We start from the raw sequence: 27,169 nt of genomic DNA, 5'->3' as shown, positions 1-27,169 counted from the left end.
CGAACATGGCCACGAACATAAATTGTTCGAGGTGTATCTGCGAAAAATCTTGTTGAGTTTATTTGACCAACAATGCCACATCAAGTTGAGTTTATAGTAGCAAACAACTGAAATCTTCCAAAAATCATATCAAGTTCATAAAGTAGATTTTGATCCCAAAAATAATTTTATTGGTTTTTAATGCACCCCGCCACTATTCAAACCCACCCCCCCCTTCTTTCTCTTCACAAATATGAGTAATATTGCAGGAATATACGCACTTACATCAAAACAAGATTTTTCAAAGTTGAAAAATTATTTTACTTTAAAAATTCATTAAAAAATTGTGGAGAATGCGTTGAATTGCCAAAATGTCACAATAATTTTCCAAATCACGAAAAATCCAAAGTCTCTATATTCCATTTTTTTTAAATTAAAAATAGAAGTCTATGAAAATATTCCTAAAATTGCATAAGTCCAAAAATCCACAGTAAAATTTCAAAAAGCCTGGTAATGTTTCTTATCAAAATAATTTTTCAAAGTGTTGAAAAATATTCAACTGGCTGAGAGCAAAAATTTCGCAAAGTCCTGAAAATCTAATAAATTCTACCAACAATCTTGTCGTAATACGGATCCCGTAAATTTTCTAAGTGCCGGAACGATTTTTGTAGGGGTATATCAATAATTATTAAAAACCAACTTTCGTATTTCAAAATTTCAATGAAGACGTTTTGTTAGGGACATTATTTTAGGAACAAACTGATGTTTTTGTAAAAATCGGACGAAAATTTCCTGTAATGTCGACGATTTTTCCGAAATTTTGGTTCAAAGCAAAAATAAACATCAAAATAATTTATCATGTTTCCAAACTCCCAAAAAATTTCTATGTCCCAAAAAAATGCTTTTTCTGTAAAAAGTAAAGAATTTAAAAATATACGCAAAAATTTCAAAGTCCAGCATAAATAAAATCAAATTTTAAAATATCAGCTCATGAAAAATTATTCTAAGTGTCGGAAATTGAAAATTCTGTCAGTGACTGCAAATTTTGCTAAGTCCAGTATAAATTTGAAATAAAGTCAAAATAATCATTTCATGATGTTCGGGTAAAATTTTGGAAAAAATAAAATTTTCGAAATTTTTGCTAAGTCTAAAAAAACTACCACTAACAGCTCAATATCAACTGTAGATAATGCAGTATGATCATGGAATATACTTTCCATGATACGCAGTCGGTTTCAAAAGTCGTCATAACTCGAGGAGTTTACAGCAAGATGCGAATAAACAAGCCAAGATAGTTCGAAGTTATCGCCACCAACTCACTTTCCGGCCGGGCTACTGTACATTTGGCTCAAATACAATCTTGCTTTGTTTTGCCTGTAAATAAGGATCATTTCTGAAGTACATATGTGCTTTGATTATTGTTAACAGAAATTTGACAAATTTCTTTCATCCGCTAATAACGATACGAAAACTATTTCATTACACTAATTTTCTCATGTTAATTTTATGCAAAATCTTCTCATATTTCGAATGAAAATGGTTTCGTAATGATAAGTGGTTGCGAACATATTTCCCGAAAACCCTGGAAGTTTACCGTTGAAAAACATTTTTTTGTGCGACGGAAAGCCTTCGCGACTACCTTTCCAACGATGCATAACTTTTTGATCTTTGGTAATGTATTTTGGGAGACCATTTCTCCAAATCAGGGCTATTTTTCAAAAAAAAAAATCTATTGTCCAAAAAAGTTTTTCTTCTCACAATAATAAAATTTTCGCCAATACTTACAAATTTTGGAAAATGATGATTGCAAAATAACTGGACAGGTGTATAATGCATTTTAAAACACTTTTTTTCATTCTTATTTTGAAACCGTGGCCTGTAATTTTTTTTTTTACTATTTTATTTTTTTGGGCAGAGTCGAGGGAACTAAACTTCAAAAAATATTCGCAACGGCCTAGATTAAAATAAACATTTGTATGCAGGTTTCAAATATGTCTGAAGGCTTCAACTATCATTTTGTTGCAATTTTTGAGCACTTACAGGTGCATTTGAAATTGAATAGAATTTTGGCTTATTTGCAGTATTTTCAAGATATTCGAGTTTTTTAAGCCTTCCAACTTTGTGTCCCAATCTGCCTCATGGCTTAGAGTGCTCATATTTGGTCCAGTTAAATATGTCCAAACAACCCCTGAAATTTTCAGGCAGATTGGTGAGGTCGACGCCAGATGGGTATGCTTTGTTCCTAGACTCGCCCTAAATTTTTATTTTCTTCTAAGACACTCATTTTTCAAACTGCTATACTGCCGTTCTACGCATAATTGTCCCATGTTCAAAAAAGTGCAACTGAGAAAAACGCGATTGAAATTTTTCGACTGATTTCTGTGTTTCTACGCATAATTGTCCCGGGGGTTCCTATTCGCCCTATGTCCCTAATCGCCCCGTTAGCAGTTAATCACCCTTATTTGTGATTATCTTAATATATAACAGGTATACAAGACCTAATGCTTTGTAAAACTAATAATTACGTGTAAGAAAATACTTGGTGGGACAATTATGCGTAGAAGTTTATCGATGGGACAAACATACTTGGTGTTTATTTTCATGAGTTTCCGAACAAAGTACTAAATTTTATGTGTTTTTCTAAAAGAATACGTAAAAATAAACTTAAAAATGACAAAAGTCAGAATCCAAAAATGACATGGGACAATTATGCTTGGAACGGCAGTATACTGCCCATAATATATTATGCCAAACCAAATATTCCGAGAAAAACGCTTTTTATTGTTTGTCACCAAATCTCCATCAAGGCAATTTTCCATAAGAGTGGCATATTAGCCGTTTAGTTCCCGCATCGGCAGCCAAATCTAAACACTATTTTAGTGAAATTCAAGTTTCAGAAGATGCGTTGGAACATCCTCTATCACCTGGTGCTAATAACTCGTTTTCGCCAAAACTGGATATTAGCCGTTTTTTCAATGGTGGTAAATTTTTTACAAACTCCCGTGGGAGGTTGGACGGGATCCGTCTAACAAGCGGAAGATCAGATGTTCAATCCTCGAGCGGCAGCTTGGAGCCTTGATCATCCCGCAAAATCAGAACAGGTTTTTTTTCCCTGCTGTCTGCCCTTTGGAGAAACCTCGAGTTAATAAAAAAATGGACTACTCGGGGAAGAGCTCCAATGCCAACTGACGACAGTCGGGTCAATACGGAGAGCCGATAACTGATGACAAAGAGAGAGATCTAAAAATAGCCAATAGGGACCGCTCCAGTCCCCGTCCGTCCTCATCATTTGAAGTTGGACATCAACAGCCTACGAGCCACAACAAATCTTCAAAGTTGCTCATTTCTCCTTCGCTACGTCAACCACTATGGATTTCGTCCGACCGTAGGACGGTTCGCTCTCTTGGGAAGCACATAGCTTCGGCTGACTTGTGTACTTCGGAAGGTAGTTGACTGGTCAACTAGCCGAAGATGCGCTAACAGATTTTGATGAGTGTTCAAACTAAAAAACACGGGAGGAGAATTATTCCTTCCGCACCAACCACGCTTCAACGTACAGCACTCTACCAGTGTATATGTGCATTGGGAAAAAGACTGTAAACAGATAGCTTGATTCTTCTCTGTTGAGATGAACAGTCGTCATCAAGTCAACCTAGTCGGCCGAAACCCTTTCGACCTCACGTGCAGCTGTCAGAGCTGCAAAACAACAACAACAAATGTGTTACGTCATCCGTTGTAAACAGCACGTGTCAATAAAGTTCTCCAGTTTAGTTAGACAACTTACGCGTTTTTCTCCGGAACAAATCCGACCAACCTGCCACTCTGCTAATCAGGCTATGGGCCCAGGTTGCGCGAGTACCGAAAAGTTGTTTTCGCGGCGCTTTAGTGAGTGAAGTTTTGGAAGTTGGTGAAACGGATTGAAGATGGAGACCTACGGCGTTGTTGCGAGGGTGCCACTCTTCATTGGTTCGAACTACCGGTCGTGTAAGTGCCGGATGCTGGCCGTGCTGGACGAGTACGAGCTGGAAGAATGCATCCAGCAGGAGGCGGCGGAAGTGGAGGAGCTGAAGGTGAAGGAGGAGGACGCAACGGCACAGAAGGGGGTAAAGTTGAAGGCGTTGGAGAAGAGGAAGAAGAAGGAGAAACGGTGCTGGTCGTTTCTGCTTTCTCGTCTGAATGACGACCACGTCGAGCAGGTCCAGGACAAGTCGACGCCGAGGGAGATTTGTCTAGCCCTAGCTGCGATGTACGAACGGCAAAGTTTGGTGAAACGTTTGCACCTGAAGCAGGAGATGATTCTGCTACGCCAGGGGGGCGACACTCTACGGGAGCACTTCAAGAAGTTTGACCGGATCATTCGTGAGTTGAAGTCTACTGGAGCGACCATCGACGAACTCGACGTCATCTGTCATCTGCTGTTGACGGTGAATCCGAGGTTCGAGATGGTGGTGACGAGCATTCAGACGGTTCCAGAGCGAGATTTATCGCTGGAATTCGTCAGATGCGGTTTACTCGACGAGGAGACGAGGAAGAACTCCAGCGAATCGGTTGATGTGAAGACGGAGGAAGCGGCTTTCTCGGGAACGAGTACGCTGAGGTCGCAACAGCAGAAAAAGGAGAAGGCATTCAAGTGCTTCGTTTGCGGAAAAGAGGGCCACAGACTGCAGACTGTCCGGAGAAGAAGTCTGACGCGACGAAAGCGAGCGCACGCTACGGGTCGAGTGACGACGAGGTTTGCTTCGTCGGCGTGGAGAAGCGTCCGGAGCTGTGGGAAGTGAGCTGTGATTCGTCTGACGTCAGCCGTGGACGGAAAGACGATCCCGATCGCGCTGAAGGAAGTTCTGTACATCCCGGAAGCCAGCGCGAACATGTTGTCGGTTCGGAAACTGGACGAGCGCGGACTGAAAGTGGAGTTCAGTTCGGGAACAGTGAGCATCAAGCAGGAGGAGAGAACTGTGGCGATCGGAAAGCAGTCGGGGAGGCTGTACCTGCTGGTTCTACACGGAGGGATGCTCCGAGGGCGGAAGCGACGAAGCGGAGAAAACCGAACCACAACGAGGCCGAAGCAAGCGAGAACCGAAGCAGGACAAGAAGGCGTACACGAGCTTCGCTTTGAGTGCAGCTGACTGCACCCCTGTTGCGTTGTCGGAGATCGAGGAGCAGTCTGACGTATCGAGGTAGATGACTGCTGGTTCTACGTGGAAGCCAGATGGCGGAGCGGAAAGAACGTGTTTGGAAGTCTGCGTCCCTGCAGCAACGAAGATCAAGGAGAAGTTGAGAACAGAGGTTCCGAAGATGCGAGCGAGGCATCGACGAGCGAGTGGAGCAGGACACGGGCAAGGAGCCGGTGGGATCTGCTGCGAAGGAAGACCGAAGGAAGATCATCGAGGTCAAGAAGGTATGACGCCAAACAATTCTACGTTCAATTTTCCTTTAAATCAATTAAGTTTGGTTTGTTTTTTAAAAGTTAAGGCCTTGTTTTTGCATCAAGTCCGGGATTGTTCAATCAATAATCAATATTGCAAAAGAAGATTAAAAAAAAACACAATAAACCAATACAAATCAAAATTTGCATCCACGCCATCTGTTTTGTGTTTTCGATGAGCTGAGCTTTTACAACCATATTAAAATATTTGAGCTTTGAGCAAATGCATTATTGAATACTTATTACACTTTTCTTTATACCGATATTGACATGCACTGTGCCACGCATCAATTATCATTCAGCTCTTATTTTTTACATGATATTTCATGATTTCGTTTTTAATTGGAGTTAGTCAGTAATGTATAAAGTTCTCACCATAATTTAAAATTATGCTTTTTCCTGTTCTTACTTTAGTTGATATTTACTCATTACTTCCTTTATTTACATTGATTTTATTTACACTATCTAGTCCTTTTGATTAAAATCGAGAATAATTTACTATAGATGCTCATGGCATACAATAACTACTTTTTTTTACTAAAAAACTGCTTGAAAATGTAACGATTCATTGATTCGTTGAAACGTTTTTCGATTTTAAATCAAGTTTTTACAATCCATTTTACTATTTACACTTGATTTATCATATTCGGTTTAAGCAAATACCATGGAATGAGCATGATTAATATACATAGCAAAATATTCTTTTCATAACATGTTTCTGCACAGTTTATTAAACCCAGCCTTTCAGACAATTAGTTTGATAAGGAGTAAGGGAATTATCCTGCTTTGAAATTATTGATTTTTTTGCGATTACTAGTCATATTGTACGTTAGAAAAATTTCACAAGTTTTATTATTCAAGTCTATTTTTGAGCTTAGAGATAATACATAGGACTCCTACAATTTATGATTTGGCAGTGTTGAGGCCGTTTAAAAAACATGCTGTACGTAAACTTTGTAACTTACAGATATCGAACTATTTTAAATGAAGGAAATCCTTCTTTTGATAATTGCTCGATTTGTTTTGTGTTGTACTGTTCACTGGATGTTTGAAGATGAAAAATTGTCAAGCTATCATAAATCAACTTAATAAAATTAACGAAAGAAACAAATATGTGGCCTCAATTTTAACTCTCTAACGTCCATGACACCAGTGCACCAAAACTTTGAGATCGAATTTCTCGGAGATGTGACAATATTTTCAACTGCCGTCAACTAGGGCGAATTGGGAGACATAGGGTGAATTGGGACAGCAGTTTTAACCATGTTAGAGAACAATATACAACAGACTCAGACTAACAAAATGTGTGTCCAAATTAAAAACCTTTAAGTGCTCTAAAAACTGCTGTCCCTATTAAGACTGTAGTCCCGATTCTCCCCCAGTTGACGGTGCTTCTTTTTGCACATGTTTAAGAAACATATAAACTAACTTCTGACCAAACTTCATCCACATTGATGTAAACAAAAATCGAGTATTTTTGCGAAAATAACTAAACACTATTTTACAAGCTGGAACAACCGACACGAAAGCATTTAAGATGAAACAAAAAATGTGCACGAGTAATTTTGACCCTTCTTAAGAGCCCTTGCGCATTTAATTAGAAATTTTAACTTGTTTGATTTATTTTACGGCTTTTTCAAAATGGTGCACCAGAGCACCATTGGGCGAACAAAACAAACAAAATTTCTTGAAGGCTGATTTTTTAAAGTGCGGTAAAATCAGTAGTTTTGTGACAAATAAGTTTGAAACAGTCAGAACTAATGAAAAGGAGTGAATTGATTGTAATGCGGTCCATAAACTTGTTATAACAAAAAATAATAACAAAGATTTGTTCGAAGAATAACTCAAAATGTTATTAGTCTGTTATTACAATAACAATCCAATAAAAAAAAAATCATAACGACGAATAACAATTCTTGTTATAAATAACATAAAATGTTATTGGCCTAGTATTTTCAAATATCAAAAAATGTTATTCCCACGTTATTTCCGTCTGCTCGGGTTGTGAGAACTCTGCTATTTGTAATAACAGACTAAAACATTTTTAGATATTCTTCGAACTAATCTTTGTTATTATTTTTTGTTATTTTAAAAACTAATCCGAAAATTCAAATAACAGTTGGAGGTATTCTTCCATAACAAAAAATGTTATTCCACAGTTGTTTTGGCTTTCAACCAATACCAGACCAAAAATTGATTTTTCAAGAAGGTTTCATAACACTTTGTGTTATTTTAACAATATTTGGTATTGAAGTGGCATGAATTTTGTTATTACTGTCCGCCCGAGATAGAACGTTATGACTGGGTTGGACTAGTATGGGAATATCAGAGAATTATTGAAAGAAGTTTAACTAGTTTTATTATATTTTTAGCAATGAATAAATTGTAATAAAATGATGTTAAAGGTAGTTTCAATCTAATTTATCAATTTTATATAAATATTGGCCCTGAAATCTTGTTTTTGAAAAGATTGAGTTTTTACCGGTATAGAAAAAAAAGTTCCTTATCTTCCTGGTTGAGCACTGGGGCACCAATACAAATTAATTTTAATTTTGCATGGATTCAATGTTTGTGGGCCAAAGTAAAGCTATTCTAGAAATATTGAACCAAAATTTACCCATACTATTTTTAAAACAGGTAAAAATCTCAGGGCGTTAGAGGGTTAACAAAAGCGCAGCCTAGAATTATGTTGAGATCAAACCTCGTTTTGATGTTTTTAGGGAATTAAAAAAAACTTTTTTTCAGATAAGAAACATATAAAAATGCAAACAAACAAATGAATATTACAAAAAATAATTGCTCCTTGTCAGGAAGACTGCTATTATTTGGCCATGATAAATTACTGAAGATGTGTGTCTTCTGCGTTGGAAGAAATAAAGAGAATATTAACCTGTGGTGGGCAGGGACTTGCAGGTATGTTCAAAATTTCAAACATCTTTGAAATTAAATGATCGATTTTTTTCGACGACTTTAGGATTAAAATCTGCAACCTGGGATTTTTGTCTGATTGATCCACAAAGGCGGGTTAAATTGAAACCGTCTATATTTAAACAAAAAAAATCATTTGCGCCTTTGAAAAAACGAACAAGCATAGATAACTCCTTTATTCATTCAACATTAACTTGATTCGATTGAACTCTTTTTATGTGAAATTATCCATCCTTATATTTTTTGTAACTTATATGACAGTTGACTGTTGAGTTGACTGAACGATTGATTTATAGAAGCCCTGCCCACTGTGGAAGATCTATGTCGGTTGAACTATTAACTGAACGAAGGCCTTAACAGTTTGATCATACTTGATGTTCAGACTTTTTTCCGAATTGTGGTTCACGCTCCATGGTATTTGATTTGTTTCTATTATAGGCTTAATTCTTTAAGAAAACCATACGTTATGTGCAGTGTTGTGAGTTCTAAGCTGCTTTTTATTTTTAGTTTGTGTTGATGTATTTTTCTGTTTGGTATGTAACTTTGATTTATGCATTGCTATTCTTCTAAGTTGAATATATGTGAATGGAAATCGTGAGATCAATCGAATGCCTCTACAGAAAAATGTTAGTAAATGCATGTTCTGACTACAATAAATGAGTATTCCACTTGAATAGTAATGCGATACTAGACATGTTTGACTAATAGTTCGTTTATTCGAAATGATCATCATAAGCTCTCGAATAACTTGATCCGTATTTTATGTGTGTAACTAGTAAAATCCGTCGGGCGTATGCTCAATTTAAATCAAAATAAATTTACTCCGAATCCGTACTCAATTTTGTCGACATCTGAAAACCAAGAGAAAGCTTTTAGCGCATAATATGATGTGTTGTTATATTTAGATGTTTTATGGTGAACATAGAAGGCAAAATAAAGTATAATAATGGATGTTTAAATAACTGCAATTCTACTCTTTGCCAATGTACAATCAAAATAATAAAGGAAATTAAAATCATTGTTTAGACTATTGTGAAGTAACGCAACTCATTATCTAACGATTTGCATTTGAATGCCTACAAGAGTAAGACGGGGTGAGGTGAGAATATTGAAATTGAATTGAGTGATCAGAGTGTGAGTTGTGCAATATACAGAAAGAAATAAGGATTTAGTTACTGTAAAGTCCAAGCAAAAGTAGGATACATGCAAATATTTGCCAGAGTATGGTACTTCTCTTGATTATTCATCTGGTTTTCTTTCAAAATATGACTTCGCAAACAACAGCATAGATAGATTATCTCTAATAATAATATAAACTCTCTGTTCAATTTCATTCCTTTTTAAGGATAACATAATTAAATCATTAATAGCGATTTTGGCAAACGTTATTTTTTATATCGTCAAAGTTCATGTTTATAAAAAAACAATTATTTACCACCATTTCCCCCTTGCAAATATTATCAACATTGAGATTTCAAACCCTGATCACTTCATGAACATGGCTTGTGCAATCGATAGCTAAGCGATTTGGACTAATGTAGGGCCGTCAACAAAGATCGATGCTTGGTCGCGCGTGTAATTTTTAAGCTTCAATGTTTTTTTATTTACGTTCACGAATCTTGACAAACTAAGTTGCAAAAGTTGAGAAGGCATTTACTTTAGAATGATGCAAAATTTCATAATTTTCAAATCTTCCTTTTTTTTTCTTTTTGGTATTTATTTTTGTGAAAACTGAAAAATAGATTTCTCGGCAAGATTTTAATAGAACATTGGAATATATTGTAATTATATCAATGGTTCAAATTATATGTTAATAATTTTTCCAACAAATTTTATTGATAATGTAATTAAACCTGCAATTTAAATTTTTGAACTTTACAACCCGGCTTTTCTCATAGTTTGATACTATTTTGTAGGAAATTATTATTTCGTACCATTGATCCACAAAATATGATAGTTTTTATTAAAAAAAAACAATAAGGGACCATCCATATACCACGCGGACACCTTTGGGGGAGGGGGTGGGATTGAACGATTGTCCACGCTCCATACAGATTTGTTTAGTATTTAGAAGTAGTCCAAGAGGAGGGGAGGAGGGGGGTCTGAGATTTCAAAAATGTGTCCACATGGTTTATGGTTGGTCCCTAAGCGATAGACTTTAACATATATAACATTATATTCCTGTATCATATGTTGGAAACTAATGAGAAACTTTTTTTACATGTTTCATGGCCATTCAACGCCATTTAATGTCGAAAGAAAAAAAAACAAGAAATACCTTGGAATTCAATTTGATCTGAAATACCTGCTTAATTTTTTTCCCTACCAAAGAATTTTCAATCATAAAACGGAATCGACGCTAACATCTTATGATGTGGCCCTAATAAACCTAGCGGTTTCATCAACAGTCCCACAGGTGTGTATCGTTCTTTTTGTGACAAGAATCCGCCTCTCGGGTATCCCAAGTGCAAAAGTATGGAACGGGAGAGGGCACTGAATACCTATATTTATACACACAATTTGTTTGCGTCCGCTTGGGGATTTGAACCGGCAACTTTTGGATTATGAGTCCAGTGCGCGGTCCGATTTTTCCACACAGAAAGGCAATCATAATGTCAACAAATAAGCAGGTAATGTTCGTGATGAAATAGAAGAAAAATATGACTTTTTTATGGGTTAGTTGGCGTCTAGATTGTGTTAAATATAAAATCGAAATTGAATTTGAAATAGGTATAATAATTTTGTAAGATGACGGATTTTTGATGAGTATTGTATATCTACGGTATAAATCAATAAGCGTGTTTTAACATTACATTTTTTTTTCTATTTTATGAAATAGATTCACAAAAATCTTTTAGCAATGTGGGCCATTTTTCATTGAAACTGCAGTGCATCACTTATGCATTTAAATTGACTACTTTCTATTTCGAGGGCATTACATTATTTTTTAAATGTATTTTGCATTTCCCTTTATTTTAGGATTTTCATATCATTTGTTTATAATTCTCGTTTATGATTGAATTGATACAGTTGTAGTTTATTGAGTTTCTTATTGTATAAACAAACTTTTGTCATACAAATAATTGATTTTCCCTGTACACGATTTTATCTATCGTCGGCACATTTTTGACTAGATTACTATTAATGCTTAACGTGGTTTATCGTGTCAAACAATTCGTTGCGATATTTGGTTTATACAGCAGTCGTATCGAACATTGTTTCGTTTAAATGTGTTGCTCTGATTTCGTTAAAAGTCTTTTGTATCGTGTTCGATGAATCTACCACCAATAAATAAATTACACAAACAATATAATTAGGTGTTTTCTTTACAAAAATAAATATTTGAAATCAAAATGACTTTGAAAACATACAATGTAATAGCTGAGTAATAACAAAATAAAATCTAAGGTAGCCAATATCATGCATCCTGTATTTCACCTTTCATACCAGGTACACGATGGTGTTGATTATTATGTAGACGATTTGCTAGATCTTGCATAACATCACGAAATATAATACTATCTAAATTTTCACCTAATCTATATAATAAAAACCAATCGCCCATTTTCGAACGTCTTACTATAATCTCTATAGCGTCTCGACGAACTAACCTGTAAATATACAAACAAAACATTAACATTTATCACATCTCAACACGTAACATCTAGTCACATTCATTTAACCATAAACCCCCCAAGCCTTGGCTAAAATGAATACTCAAGATTCTAAAAGGTATTGATTTGCGGAACTTAACCTAACTTTAGGTGGTTGGTGCCTTCCTCACATTCATATTGTAAATACATTCAGTCAAAACGCATAATTCTCCCCACTTTTAACAAATTAGCAAATAAGCGACAAAAAATCATCACTTATTTCTTGTGTGTTGTTAACAAATCTTCATTTTTTGATCCTTGGAAAGGTCTTTTGATTACGGATGGTTTTGTTCCTCGACTATCAACAGTTTGACACCAGAGGTGTCGCGCCACTCCCGGGGATCGAGAGACTGCTGAACTGCCCATGTTCGCATAAATGTCCCATATGCAAAAACAGCAAGCTGAGAAAAACGCATTTGAAGTTTGTCCTACACATAAGGATACGTGTTAAGTTTTCGCGAAAAAACTGGATTTCCTCCTGATTTCTAGAACAAAGTATTGGATGTTATAGGCGCTTTTGAAAGTGCACACGATTTTGAACCAAACTGCATCAATAACTCAAAAACGATAAAAATGCATATATGTCCAATATATTGGACATTTATGAGATCAGGGGCAGTAAAGCTGTTATTAGAGACCCGACAGAGACTCTAAGGGTGGGTTAATAGAGGCTCGAACATCAGAACACAGATACCTACCAAGGGACCAATTAATTTACTCTAGATTTTAACGTAATAATGCCAGAAAAAATCAGAAACTAAACTAAAATTAGTGTGCGATAATTTATGTATTTGACCCGCTTAACCCACGTTGTCCACGCAAATCGGTCACCTAATTCAGTAACTTCCACTCGCAGTCGGCTTCCACTCGCTTCAGACGTGTGCAGTAATACGCTACCAGAAGCTATTGTGAAAATAATCTTTTTGACCTTGAACTGAGTTTGATCCGGAAAGTGTAAGAAAATAGAGGTGAGAGTTGTGCGCGAGAACACTGTGAAGCCCAAAACCGTGGACCAACTAACTCGGAAATGTTCGCGTTTTTCCGGAAACAGAACTGGAATGAGGAAATGCATTCAGCTATGTACAAGGAGGACTACAGCCTTCGCGGTCGGGGGTTGCAACCAAGGAAAGCGACCGACGCGGATTCGGATCCAGAGGACCTGTTCAAGGTTCCAGACTCGCCGAAACTAGCGAGGCTGCTAGGAACGAGAGCTCGAACGCTGAATAGTCTGAAGCAAAAGGAGAATTCGAACGCTAAGGTGCCGGTCGTTCTGATCGACGGCTCACCTTCTCCTAGCAACCAGAAGACGGATACGGAAACGAGCGATAGAAAGGCGTCCGAAGAAGACGCAGCAATGGTGGATCTAAAGTGAGGTTAGGTGAGTTCACCTGACCAATTGTTATTGAGAGAGTGTGTTTGTGTGAATGTGTGTGTAGTATAAAACGAAAAGATGCAATATTCCTTTAAATTTGCCACAGTTAATCTCAACAGTACCAGTACAGATGTCAACAAGGGTTTGCTTAGGGATTTTGTATACAATCATGATATCGATATTGTGATGCTACAGGAGGTAACGTATGATAATTTCTTGTTTTTACCAAAACACTGTCCGTTGGTCCACATTAGTGAGGATAACAAGGTTACCACTGTATTAATAAGAAAGAGTTTCAATTTTAAAGATGTTTTGCTCGATCCAAATGGGAAAATAGTATCGTTTGTATTGAATAATATTGCACACTTTGCACCAAATTCTCCACCCTTGCAAATAATATCTGCACAACAAATATTTGCACACTTTAAATCCTACCCCTTCAACCGTAAACGGTTGAATCACATGTAAAATCATGTTTTTACGTATAATTTGTTGCAAATTTACATCAAATTGCATTTAAATTTAAATGTTTAACGACGTGCAAAAGTGTTACATCATAAATGTAATTTTACCCGACACTGAAACCATGTTTTTAACGTAAACATGCTTAATGTAAATTTGAAATCCATTGTAAACATATGTATTGCATTTAAAGAGCCCTCATGTAAAATGAGATTCAATGTAATGCTTGAACCTCATTTAAAGGGAACTTTTGTTTTGGCTCATCACGAATTTGAAAGTTGAAAGCGCATGATGTAATTTGTGGAACTGTAAATTTGAAAAAAAAAAACATGTAAATTTAAAGTTCTAATTGTGTTGCGAGTGACAGCTGAAAAAACAAATCAATTTATTTGTTGTTAATGTTTGGTGCGTATGGGTGCGGCGTTAAGTGGAAGAGTTTTCATATCAAATGAAAAGTTAAACGCTCTATTTTAGTGAAACCAAACTTGACTAATGTCAATAGTGGCTAAACGATATTCGCGACATTCGGCAAACAATGATCATCGGATGGTGTAGCCGTACTCCGGGGAGGATCCAGAAGGTAACTTTCAAATACAGTTGAGTGCTAAATGCTGAACATTGGTTCAAAAAAACATTGTTAGTCCAATGTAGATTTGTGAATAAAGATTCTATCCTGCTTAGTTACGAACGTGTAAAGAGTAAATGGATTTTGTTCAATATTGTTGATTTCATTTTAATCGTGCAATATTTGTTTTGATCTAGGTTTTTTTCTTCTGAAGGTAGTTTTTTTTCACCAGATGCGCGGAACTCCGTAGTAATTTCGGCGGGCGACATCCGGCAGTAGTAACCGGTGTATTAACAGTTGGCGTCCACTTCCTGAACCGGTGTGCAACGAGATAACGATCAGTCAAGCAACATTCGCGGAAACGCATCGAGGTTTGACGTCGGCACTGTTCCCGTTCTGGAGAAAGAATATTCGGTTCTGCAGGTTGCATTCATTCATTGTTCATACAAGACCATCAAGCAACTTATTTCGAGAATATGTGGGATTAAATCGACTCTTTGGGATTGATTGCAGGTCGTTGTCGTCGATGACTGCTACTGCTTGCTGCTGAACTGAATGGTGAATAGTACATCAACCTGTACGGGTACGACCTGCGAAAGCTTGATCAGCAAATGCTACCGGACGTGGGTTTTTTTTTATCTGGCAAAATCTTAAGAACCAAAACGTAGCAATCCCCAGCGGCTGTTTCCGATTCAGAGTTCCAGTGCATAGAAGTGGGCACCCATATGTTTTCGAATGGCGAGGATGTCGTTCTGGGCATTAACCTGGACATTCCGGTAAACATGGTGAAAGATCGCATCAAGAAGCGTAGGGTACGTTATCCATTAGTGGACCCCTTTCCTATAGTGGACCCTCTGAAGGGTTTTTGATGAAAAATTCAATAAAATCACAATTTCAAGCGTGTTGTTGTCTACAAATCATTTATTTGGCATGTTCAGCATCATTTAAAACCATGTTGACTGACATTGAATTGTCTTTTTAACCAAAATGAGTGTTTTGAGTTCGACATCTGAAATCAGCCATGGCCACTAGCATTTTCACAACAAAACTGCATTTATATTTTATGATTGAATTAACTATCCAATACTTTTTTGACTGATTATTTAACTTCAGCAAGTCGAAATAATGTAAGTTTAAGGAACTTTACTAAAATAAAGCGAAGAATTGCTCATTTTCGAGCAAAAATTAGGGGGGTCCAATATAGGACAACGAAAATCCAAACTTTTCCAAAAATGGACCCCTGTTAATTTAACCTTCAAAAATGAAGAAAACTGTGTATTCAAGCAAAAGTTTCTCTAAAACATGCAATAAATGCTTGTTGTTATCAACCTAAACGCATATTTTTTTCAATTATGAGTATAAATATAGCTGTTTTTATGATAAAAGTACCAAAAATGCTGAAGCCGTATGAATTTATAATTAATCAAAACTATAGTTAATTGTACTTAACTGAAGCATCATAATTGCAGTTTGAAATTATATTTTATAATAATAAAAAAATACCAAACCTTTTTTTTAATAAACATGCGTGGTTTTATCAGCAACTGTAAACAAATCTATTATTTAGTTTCGGTTAACCATTTATGTAATTAATATGGAAGAATTTGCATCAAGATTACTTTTTTTAATTATTATTATGTTTATAGCGGTTTTTGAAACGTTTTCTCTGATCTTTTTCGGAAATAAATGTGTTTAAATGTCTGTTAGGTTTTTTGATGTTTAAAGCCAAATTTGTTAACAAAACATATTTGTTTATAATGAAAAGTGAGCAAAATCCATCTTTTATTCATTATATCTATCATTAGACCTACACCATGCATCAAAACATCAAAAATCGGTTAAATTTTGTATAAAAATAACAGTTTGCCTATAGTGGACCCGGGTCCACAATCGGATTATGGACCCGGGTCCACTATAGGAAAAGGGGGTCCATAACAAAGCAAAAAAACTTTTTTTTTCAAATGGCTATTTGAAACAAATAGTCAAAATTGCTCAAAAGACTTCAGAATTCATTGTTTTGTACAAAGGGTTATGAAAAAGTGCTTAAAATATTGAAAATTTGTGAAAAATGTGCTTCGGCTCTACTAGGGGGTCCACTAATGGTTAAAATACCCCACTAGTTTGGCTGGGTCAACTTGACGGCCTTGATCAGGGGGTAGCTAAGAAGACGCCATCTTGGAAGTTCAGAAAACAAACATTTACAATCAGTATTATACATATTACTATGGTTACACGAAGTGTGTTATCTTGGTTGAATTCAAAAGTCCCATGCAAATGTGTAAAAGCAAACTGGAAAATGTGTAATGCCGATTCTTAGTGTACGGACGCACTGTTTTGTCGACCAAAAGAACTTTTTTGAAAATCAAAACCCAAACAATGATTTGTTATGGGCTACCATTTGACAGCTAGTGCTTTTGTTGTGGGCTCTCATTTGACAACCGTGTTAATGTCGACTGTTGTCAGTTTGATTTGGTCGGAATAGGGTTGCCATTCCCCCGGCCTTGATCGACCTGCAGATCATCGAGACCAATGCTTGAAAAGGGATCTATCACTGAATGGGACTGCTCGATATTCGATAGAGCTTTCTGTCAGCGATCACTTCCTAAAACGATATTTGATCGCTGACACACAACGCCTATCATGACCGCCATTGCTTGGCGACGGTCGATGAACGTAAACACGAAGACGAAACGAACGAAAAATGAGCACCACTCAAGCAGCCGCCCGAACGAGACAACGTGCTCTTTCTCTTTCTCTCGTTTTTGTCTCTCTCTTCCTAATGTATGCTGCGTGGTGACAGGAGTCATATGATTGCTATCATTGGAGAGATGATCGGAATCTCGGTAGAATGTCAAACGAACGCTCTCCAAGCGATTTTTCTCCTGAAGGGTTGTCAATGATTGTGTGAGTGACTTTGCGTAGCACTCATTCCTTTGTGTGTGAAACGAACGAAAGTAGAATGTAAAAATCAGGTTGTCGTGGTGTTCTGTCATCTATCACCAAAAAAGTCGAAATTTCGCAAGCCCTGATCGAGACCCACATTAACTCAGTGCGGACGTTACGCATCGGCGGCCGTTACTGATCGTGTGGTCCGCCCTAGAATCGGTGGCTGCTGATTTTCGTTGTTAAGTTTGTATTGGGAGAAGTGTTGTGTTGTTTAGACTGTTTGCTTATGTAAACAAACAGTTGAAAGTGCGTTTGAAATAGTGATTGAAGGTTGTTTTGCAAGAATAATCGTTATTGTTGGTGTAATTTATGTGACACCCCTTATAAATATTATTGGCAGATGTGCAATCATTTGGAATACTTAGAATTTGATATGTTTCATTGTTGTTATGATTTGATTTGTTCTTTTTTGTATGTTTGTATGGAAATTTGGTGTACATTTTGGTAAAAAGTATATCTTTCCCAGGAAAACCTCTTGAAGAGTATCGAGGTGGCATTTACAAATGCCAAATGTGCCTATGTTTACTCAATTAATGTTAATGTTTGTTTTTGTGTGAATGTACACTCCAAAGGTTGCGGGTTCAGTGCCAGCAGTGGAGGCAATTAGTGGTGCAGCAGCGATTTTTGTCTTTCTTTTGTTTGACGTTTTTTAGGTGTGCATGATGCAGGACGTGGGTAGGAAGTAATTTCAATTATTTTCAATTACACAGTAGGGTGGTCCAAATCTGGACTTTTTTGGGGCTACCCTCTGAAATCAAAGATTGACCCATCACTAGGCTAAATTCCAAATTTGAGCTCATTCTGACCACGGGAACCCCTCCCTCCAATCGCTTAAAGTTTGTATGGGAAAAATCGTCAAAATGTATGGAGAAAAGCAACTGTTTTACTTTTTACCTGTGGAAGGCGCCATAGTTATCCGATGCTTACCATTTCTCAAATGTAGAACCTTCATTATATTTAGAACAACTTTCCCGAAGACACCATATTTTTAGGATTTTTTCCCGCGAAGTTATTAGCGCCCAAAACTGACCATTTTTGCGCGGCCAGCTGTAAGGGGCTACCTAACAACGATGTTTAATTCCAATTCGTACACGCACGTGCTCTCTCTCTGGTTCAAACTCTCTCACGAGCTTGCTCGCCTGCCTGCCTGCCTGCCTGTTTACCTACAAGCGCGTGCTGTTTCTCTGCTTGGACTTTTGTCGTCGTCGTCGTTTTCGTTTGCCATGGTTATTAAAATTTTCAAGATATATTTCGATATTTATTTCGAGATATAAAATTAAATGTAATATGTGTTTAACAATAGATATCATATTATCAGAGCGTGTGTGAGAGAATACAAATTTCGATAAATTAGTTCCTCCATGAATTGTCATCTGTTATGTTATGTAATTGAAATTTATTTCTAGTTTTGGTATCATACCAAACTCAAGACTGGGATTTTAACTCTTCTAGAAAAAATATAAGACTTTTTTTTAACTTGGTCAAGTATAGATTTCAGGAAGAACAATACACTTAGACAATTCATCGATTTTGGGAACTGTTTTTTCCACTTTTGTATACTATCAAACAAGCTTAAAAAGAAAACATTTGAAGTTTTTTCGTAGCCCTATGATCACGATTATTTTTCATTCTATACAAAATATTTTAATCTGTCGAAAATATAAAAAAAAACTTCATTACAACAAATTGCGGTATATTTTGCCTATGACGATTATTAGAAGTTTACGATTCCGAAACATCCAAAAAGTGCAACGATGTCTAAAAGAAAAGCCTCAAAAATAGAGATTGTTGAGCTAGCTAGTTTGAAATCTGTAATCAAATCGCCTTCGAATGGACAAGCAGTTGGTCGGATGATATTTAGACAAAATTTGTATTACCTGAAGATTGAATCATTCTCTCTAATGAGCATATACGAACAACTGCTTGTAATGCTTGGAAAACGAACAAATCCTGTTCATTTGCTTCAGTTTTTTAAACGAGGCTAAGCCAAGGCCTAAGTCTTTTATTCAAATTATTTTTTTTAGTGCACTTTTTTCAATTTTGACATAATCTAAGAATTTATATGCTAAATATATCTCAAAACAAACCTGCTATTTTAGTTGAAAATAATAATAAACATGCCAGGAACGCAGCGCAGCAGATATCAAACGAAAACGACGACGACGACAAAAGTCCAAGCAGAGAAACAGCGCGCGCTTGTTGGTAAACAGGCAGGCAGGCAGGCAGGCGAGCAAGCTCGTGAGAGAGTTTGAACCTGAGAGAGAGCACGTGCGTGTTCGAATTGGAATTAAACATCGTTGTTAGGTAGCCCCTTACAGCTGGCCGCGCAAAAATGGTCAGTTTTGGGCGCTAATAACTTCGCGGGAAAAAATCCTAAAAATATGGTGTCTTCGGGAAAGTTGTTCTAAATATAATAAAGGTTCTACATTTGAGAAATGGTAAGCATCGGATAACTATGGCGCCTTCCACAGGTAAAAAAGTAAAACAGTTGCTTTTCTCCATACATTTTGACGATTTTTCCCATACAAACTTTAAGCGATTGGAGGGGTTCCCGTGGTCAGAATGAGCTCAAATTTGAAATTTAGCCTAGTGATGGGTCAATCTTTGATTTCAGAGGGTAGCCCCAAAAAAGTCCAGATTTGGACCACCCTACTATACATGTTAGGGTACTAAAATTTTCGTAATTAAAAGACGCAACTTTTGGTACCATAACATCTATAAGTCATCGCTAAAATTTTAAAGTTATCGCAGTTTTAGTGAAAAAAGTCGATTTTTCCCCGTTTTCGTCATTTTCCAATTTTTGCGCGTGTTTCGTCGAAAAACACAGTTTTTATTTTCAAAAAATCGTATCTCAGAGTATCGAAAACATAACTTCACAATTTTTTGATATGTTATGTGAAATTTTCCGAGGAATCCGATAAAAATATTTTCAGACATAGGCTCTTTGGTCCCGAGACCTTCAAAACAGCATTTTAAGTTTTCATATGACCTTTTCAAATGTTAAGCTAGATTTTCGAAACTTCTTACTATTTTCCCAAATAGCCAAACTAATCACCTTTCTTTTGCGTATAGGACAGCTAAAATCGGATGAAATGGCGCGGAGATATGGTTTTTTGAAAAAAGTGGTTTTTGCGAAAATCGACGAAAATGGCCATTTTTCAGACCACCCTCACATGGCGTAGGTCACCCTAATGGTCAAACAAAAAATACGGGTCTAATTATTTCGGCCAGGGAACCCCCAGAAAAATTTTGAGCCCGATCCGAGCACTTTTGTTTTTTCCATGCTGTTTTCGTGGGGAATTGCTGATATAACGTATGTCAGACCACTTTTGGAATACTGTAGTATCGTCTGGAATCCATACTATGCCATATTTAAAAAAATCGCCATTAAATCAAATGATGCGCTTTTATAATGAAAATTCACAGTACATACATTTCGACATGTCTAAACCGGAACTACGAAAAAATCTGTACAATAGAAATAATATCTAGTATGTAAGAAAATTGTAAGTAGTCTACATAAGCTTGACGAATAAACAATAAACTTAAAAAAATAGTAATCTCCTGCATGACTCTACCCTACTAATCTACTTTTAACAATATTTATTTATTTATTTATTTATTTATTTGTTTGTTAAATTGATGTATATATATTGCTTTCAAAAGCTAAACCCTACTAACCTGTAACACAAATGACCATAGAAAATACTGGTACAAATAACATTTACACATTAAAAAGAAGAAAACCTGAGGAAATTGTAACAGTCGGTTACAGACCAGCCCGCGGGACATTTGTTGGTTCGCCTTTGCAAGTCTCTATATAATTTTATCAACTGTCCATACAAAAATTATAAGTAGAGTAAGACTCGGCAAGAGTGCACAACAAGCTATTTAAACTCTATTATAAATGAAATAAACTTTGAAAAGCACCCATGCCAAAAACGTTGGATATTTGAACAAATATCCCAAATTATGATCAATTAAAAATATGAATTAAGGGGTTACATACATGTAGAAAATCAAAAATTTCATAATTCAGAAAATTTAATAAATCCACTTAAAAGATGATTTTCAATCACTCCTGAAAGTTTCATGAAGATATTTCATGATTAAACTGAGTAAGAGACGGTTTACGTTCAAAATTTTGCCATGCGCAAAGCGAACTGTCGAACTTTGTGAGCGTTTTTCTCTGAACACCGAGTTGATTTACGGGTGCCACGATATCTCGAGATGGGATGGATCAAATTGGCTAAAATTTGAGATGAAGACTTGCAAGACATATCCCGTGTGCATGACGAAGCCCGATTTTGAAATCTTGCTTTTTAAAAAAGTACAAAAATCAAAAACTGGCGATTTTTTATATGGAAAACATAAACATATTTTTACAAACTTTTTGAAAATCGGGCTTCGTCATGCACACTGGACCGGTTTAACGAGGTTTCACTAAAATTTTGAGCCGATTTGGTCAAAGCAGTGTGCAGATATCGTGGCACCCGTTTTTTGAAACTGCTAACTTAAAATGGCTTAATCTCGGCAATGATACAACCAAATATCTTTAAATTTATTTTGATAATAGTTGAAAATATAAATTTTAATGCCCTTAAAACAGATTTAAAAAAAGTTTATGTGTGTGCCGAAACAAACCTCTTACATTTTTGTCGATTAACATGTATGTAACCCCTTAACGAAACATTAAATTACTCGTCACAAAAACCATTTTGATATTTCGTATTGTTGCCGTGCTTCTAGAATATATGAAAATCCTTGTGTTGGGATTAGTTTTTTTGTTTTAGATTATAGTAAGTTTTAGATAATCAAAACACAACTTTTGATTTTATGAAAGAGATAGACAAAAATGATACAAAATGCGAATTAAAAATATATATTAGGACGTTCTCATAGCAATTCCAAAAGCATTTTTTTGATTTTATTTTCAAAATAATTATATGTACTTATCAGTAAAATTACCTATTCTGAAGTTTTTGGAAATGAACTAAAAGGCATTTTTTAAAGTTAAAGGCTATAAAGGGCCAACGGATGTTTTTTTTAAAGTAGTGCCAAGTATGTACATTTTTGTTGATTTGAAAAGATATGAAATTCTCTTATTTAAGATTTTTAAATTTTAAAATTCAAAATAACAAAGGTAGGGCATTGGGTATCAATAGACGTTTTTTCTCAATATTTTTTGTTAGCAATGTTATATCTCAGCTCGGTCTCGTGGCGCAGGGGTAGCGGCTTCGGCTGCCGATCCCGATGATGCTATGAGACGCGGGTTCGATTCCCGCCTTATCCACTGAGCTTCTATCGGATGGTGAAGTAAAACGTCGGTCCCGGTTTCTCCTGTCTCGTCAGAGGCGCTGGAGCAGAAATCCCACGTTAGAGGAAGGCCATGCCCCGGGGGGCGTAGGGCCAATAGTTTCGTTTATATCTCAGCTATGATTTTTCTGATCTTTTTCAAATTCTACAAGTGTTTCCATAAATGGGCACTCTCTAGGAAAATGAAAAATTTACTTATTTTTCTGAAATTAAATAAATAAAAAATGATCTAAGTTGTTTGACATGTGTTGGGTGTTCCAGTGTTACAATAAAGCTTTGTATTGTAAAATTTGTTTAACAAATAAAAAAGTTCAATGATTTCCTATTAAGCTTTTAAAAAACACAAACAGGTTAAATTTTTCAATTATCATTGAATATTATTTTTATTTCAACCAATAATTTTCAATAAAATATTTTATTTGCTTTAAATATTCAATATATATTTATTTGTTCATTTGAAAATCTGTGAATTATGAAATGAAAATCCATTCATTACCTAAGGAGAGCAATAAAACTAAGTTGACTCTATTCTTTTTGTGAGTGTTTTCAAGTCAAGGCAATATTGATATATTGACAAATATTGAAAGGTAGATTCTTCAGTCTTAAGAACATAAAACATGTTTTCTGATAACTCTGAAATATTTTTTAAAAAATCAGTGATTTTTTCAACATTCTGTTCTAGAATTTAAATCCATTATAAAAGTTTCTTTAAAAAAATACAGCTTGATAAAAAAAAACTTAAACAAGTTTTTTAAATCATTTCATAAAATAAAAAAAAATCAAAAAAGATTCAGAACTCGTAAATGTCTTTAAATGTTAATGTTTGTTTTGTTTTAAATTGTGCAAATATGTTTGATGTATGATTAGAATTAGAATACAAAACATGGCAGTTAACACTGAAAAAAATACTTGACATTTCCTCGAATTTTCCTTGAAAATCAGAAATGAGTTTCAGTCATATTTTAATTTTGAAAAATATGCTTTTTAAAAAGCGAAAACATTTTTCTAAACTTCCCTCACCAATACTTTTAACTTTTCTGGTCCTCGAAAAGATTCTATAATGTTTCAGCAAAATTAAATAAAATAGGAATGAAACTAATGAACGCTTTTCAAGGAAAATTCGAGGAAAAATGTCTCAAGTATTTGGATTCTGTGTTAACAGCATTTTTTTTAATTCTGATTTTTTTATGGTAAACCATGCATAAAAAAATATTTGCACAATAAATAAATAACATTTCGATAAACATTCACAGACATTATTGAGTTCTGAATCTTTCCGGAATCAATAATTTATAAAATAATTTAAAAAATACTTCTAAAGATTTATTGAAAAAAATAAAACCATTTCAAGACTTTTTGAACAAATTGTATTTTTAAATGAACAAATATATGTAAAGCAAAAATAGAAAAATTAAATTATTGGTTGCTATAAAAATAAAATTAAATGATTATTGAAAAATTGACCCTTTTGTGTTTTTTCCGGTTTTAATTTTTGAAAGCTTAATAGAAAATTATTGAGCATTTTAATTTGATTAACAATTTTAACAATTTAAAGCTTTATGTTAACACTGGAACACCCAACGCAATCCAAACTTACACGGACGTCCAACGGCAACTTCTACTCGCTGTTTCTAGTGCATACTTCAATCAATCTGGACGATTCATTTTTATTTTTTGATTTGTAAGAATTTCTAAATGATCCTAGAAATTGGCAGAACTCGATTCAATTTGTGCATTTTGAGCGTTTCAAAAAAATCGCCCAAAATTCCGCGGGACCAGCGCGTAAAAAAAAACTTGGAACGATGTTTTTGATCGCAAAGAAAATAGATTTGATCAAATCTATCGTTGATCTATCGTTGGAATGTTAAAAAACTAGTGAAATGTCAGTTAACCTGGTGTCAACAATGAATCCACAAAATACTTCTAAAAATGTCTTTGACCTCATTTACTACCGTTCTACGCATAATTGTCCCATGTCATTTTTGGTCGATTCTGACTTTTGGTCATGTTTAGTTTTAGTTTGACGTGTACTTTTCGAAAAACACATAAAATCTATTACTTTGTTCAGAAACTCATTGAAAACAACATCAAGTTTGTTTGTCCCATCGTTGTACTTCTACGCATAATTGTCCCACCAAGAATTTTCTTTCACGAAATCACCAGTTTAACTAAGTATTAGGACTTGATTACCTATAGTATAGCAAGAGGATTACAAATTAGTTTGATAAACTGCTTTCTGGGATGATTAGGGACTTATGGGGTGAATTGGGACCCACGGGACAATTATGCGTAAAAACATAAAAAACGGTCGAAAAACTTCAATCGCTTTTTTCTCAGTTGCACATTTTTGAACATGGGACAATTATGCGTAAAACGGCAGTTTACTGGTCGAAAATTGTGAATCGAAATATAAAATGTTCGCCTCCGAACCCACGGCTACAAATCTGAAATAAAAAAAATGGAGTGGTTTTCCAATGATGGAAGACACAAATTTTAAAGAGCGGATACAGACATCGCACAAGTATTTCAGAAAAAGAGCTCTCAAAAATCAGGCTTTGAGTTCCGGGTTTCGGGCCAAAATTAAATCGAAAGAGCGCATCAAATCCATCAAATTAGTAATAGGATTTTTTCTGGGACGATTCCCCGCCGTGCACGATTTTTTAAAGATTTCTGCGAAAAGCGTTTTTCCAAAAGCAAACCTTAAACCTTTATTTTGTAAGAAAGGCAAACATAAATTTTGAATTTTTTTTCCTTTTGAGCATGAGCATGAGCATGAGCATGAGAGATCACCCATGGTTGCCCCTCCGTTGCTGAACAGAACCGTAATATCCTTTCAGCACTACTGATTATAGGCTTCGACGATCTAGTAGTGTTTCCCTTATCAACAGCATGTATGAATGCGCTGAAAAGATAAAATACCATGATTGCTAAAGCTAGATCAATTGCGAATAGGTAACGGTCATTGGCCACCAACGGCGCCCGCCATGTCAGTTTGTAGATCTCGATTTTAATGGACGGGAATGTTAGTTAGCGCAGGTTGCTACAAGGGCAGCTGATTTACTCTGTGCTTACACCGCACGAGCGCCAGGAACCTGAAAACTTGTTAGTAGGATAGGGTGTTTGGTCAGGATTCATCATAGAAGATGATGATGCGACCCAAAATCATAGTGTTTGTTGAAAGATGTTATATATTATTCTCAAGGCAAACAATCGGATGCTGCGGATGAGACATTTCCCGTTTATCGGTTGTCAAATTTTAAATGAAATGGTCTATTGAGATGATTTCACGAGTTTTAAATGATTGATGTTTAGTGAGGTACTGATTAACGTTGCGAACGACGAGTTACGATGTTTATCGAGATGAAATGGTATGATAGGGTTTTGTTGTTGTTGCACGCCGCGACGGACACGAAAAATCTTGCGACCCGACGGAAAGGGATCGCAAATCGGACTGGCTAGCTGTGATCGGGACAACCAGAGCCAGCCGCACCTTAACACACACATGCACGCGGAAAAACGAAAACAAACTGCGACGGACACGAAAAATCTTTCGACCTGACGGAAAGGCATCGCAAATCGGACTCTGCCCAATCCTGTTTTTTTCACTTTGTAAACAAACACGACCATCCGCTCACTCTGATGGAACATAATTGAACGATTCCCCCCCGTCCAGCGCGTCCCTTCACTCAATATTTGCATGCACAATCCTATTTTTTTCCACTTCGTTAACAAACACGACCATCCGCTCGCACTGATGGAACATAATTGAATAATTCCCCCTCGTCCAGCGCGTCCCTTCACTCAATATTTTTGCATGCACAATCCTGTTTTTTCACTTTGTAAACAAACACAACTATCCGCTCGCACTGATGGAACATAATTGAATGATTTCCCCCCGTCCAGCGCGTCCCTTCACTCAATATGTTTGCATGCACAATCCTGTTTTTTCACTTTGTAAACAAACACAACCATCCGCTCGCACCGATGGAACATAATTGAATCAATTGTGAATCTTGTTTTTTCCTTTTGTCAAATTAGTTAATTTGGTCATGCAGAATTATTTATTTATTATTATTATTATTATTATTAAAATGATTTTTGAATTTCTGATTTTGTTTTCACTCACACATTCGCTTAACTTATCAAATTTTGAAAAGTATTTTTAAATTTTGAATTTAGATTTTTTCTTCACTTTAAATTTTGACGCTTGTTGAAAATCCGGGTAACGCTGTTCCTTTGTCCTCCTCGTCAGCAGGTTTTGAAGTCCACGTCGTGCTGCGCTCCTGAACTCAGATCCGAATTTTTCGCGATGTGCACACGATGCCTCTTGCCGAAGTATCCAGCGGATAACGTTGGTTCGTCTTCTTCGGTCGGTGGCTGCTTCTTCTTGGCTGTTCACTCCTGATCTCCAGAGCCGTTGGTGACGATTTTCTGCTAATGAACTACTGCGGAGTTTTTCGCATTAACTTGCCCTTTCGGTCTCACTACCGAGATTTTCGCGAACGACCACTTGAATCACTGGG

At 36.0% G+C, this 27,169-nt stretch overlaps 1 protein-coding gene across 11 annotated transcripts in view; it reads right to left on the bottom strand.

Annotated features, from left to right (window-relative positions):
• Positions 1-7,561: 7,561 nt before the first annotated feature.
• Positions 7,562-27,169, bottom strand: part of LOC6052895 (innexin shaking-B) — a 243,815-nt gene continuing 224,207 nt past the window's right edge. For 8 of the 11 annotated variants that reach the window (XM_038263416.1, XM_038263415.1, XM_038263417.1 and 5 more), the window contains 2 exons: positions 11,771-11,943; positions 7,562-9,183 (listed from right to left, as the gene is read on the bottom strand). In XM_038263416.1, coding sequence (XP_038119344.1) covers positions 9,140-9,183; positions 11,771-11,943 — 217 coding nt within the window. In that variant the 3' untranslated portion in view covers positions 7,562-9,139. Of the gene's footprint in view, positions 9,184-9,918; positions 11,944-27,169 lie in introns of those variants that run through there. The other 3 variants (XM_038263423.1, XM_001869038.2, XM_038263419.1) reach the window with 2 other exon arrangements.

The sequence above is a fragment of the Culex quinquefasciatus genome, chromosome 3 (genome assembly GCF_015732765.1).
Source record: "Culex quinquefasciatus strain JHB chromosome 3, VPISU_Cqui_1.0_pri_paternal, whole genome shotgun sequence".
NCBI classification, from domain to species: Eukaryota; Metazoa; Arthropoda; class Insecta; order Diptera; family Culicidae; genus Culex; species Culex quinquefasciatus.
This window is presented reverse-complemented; position numbering and strand designations above follow the sequence as displayed.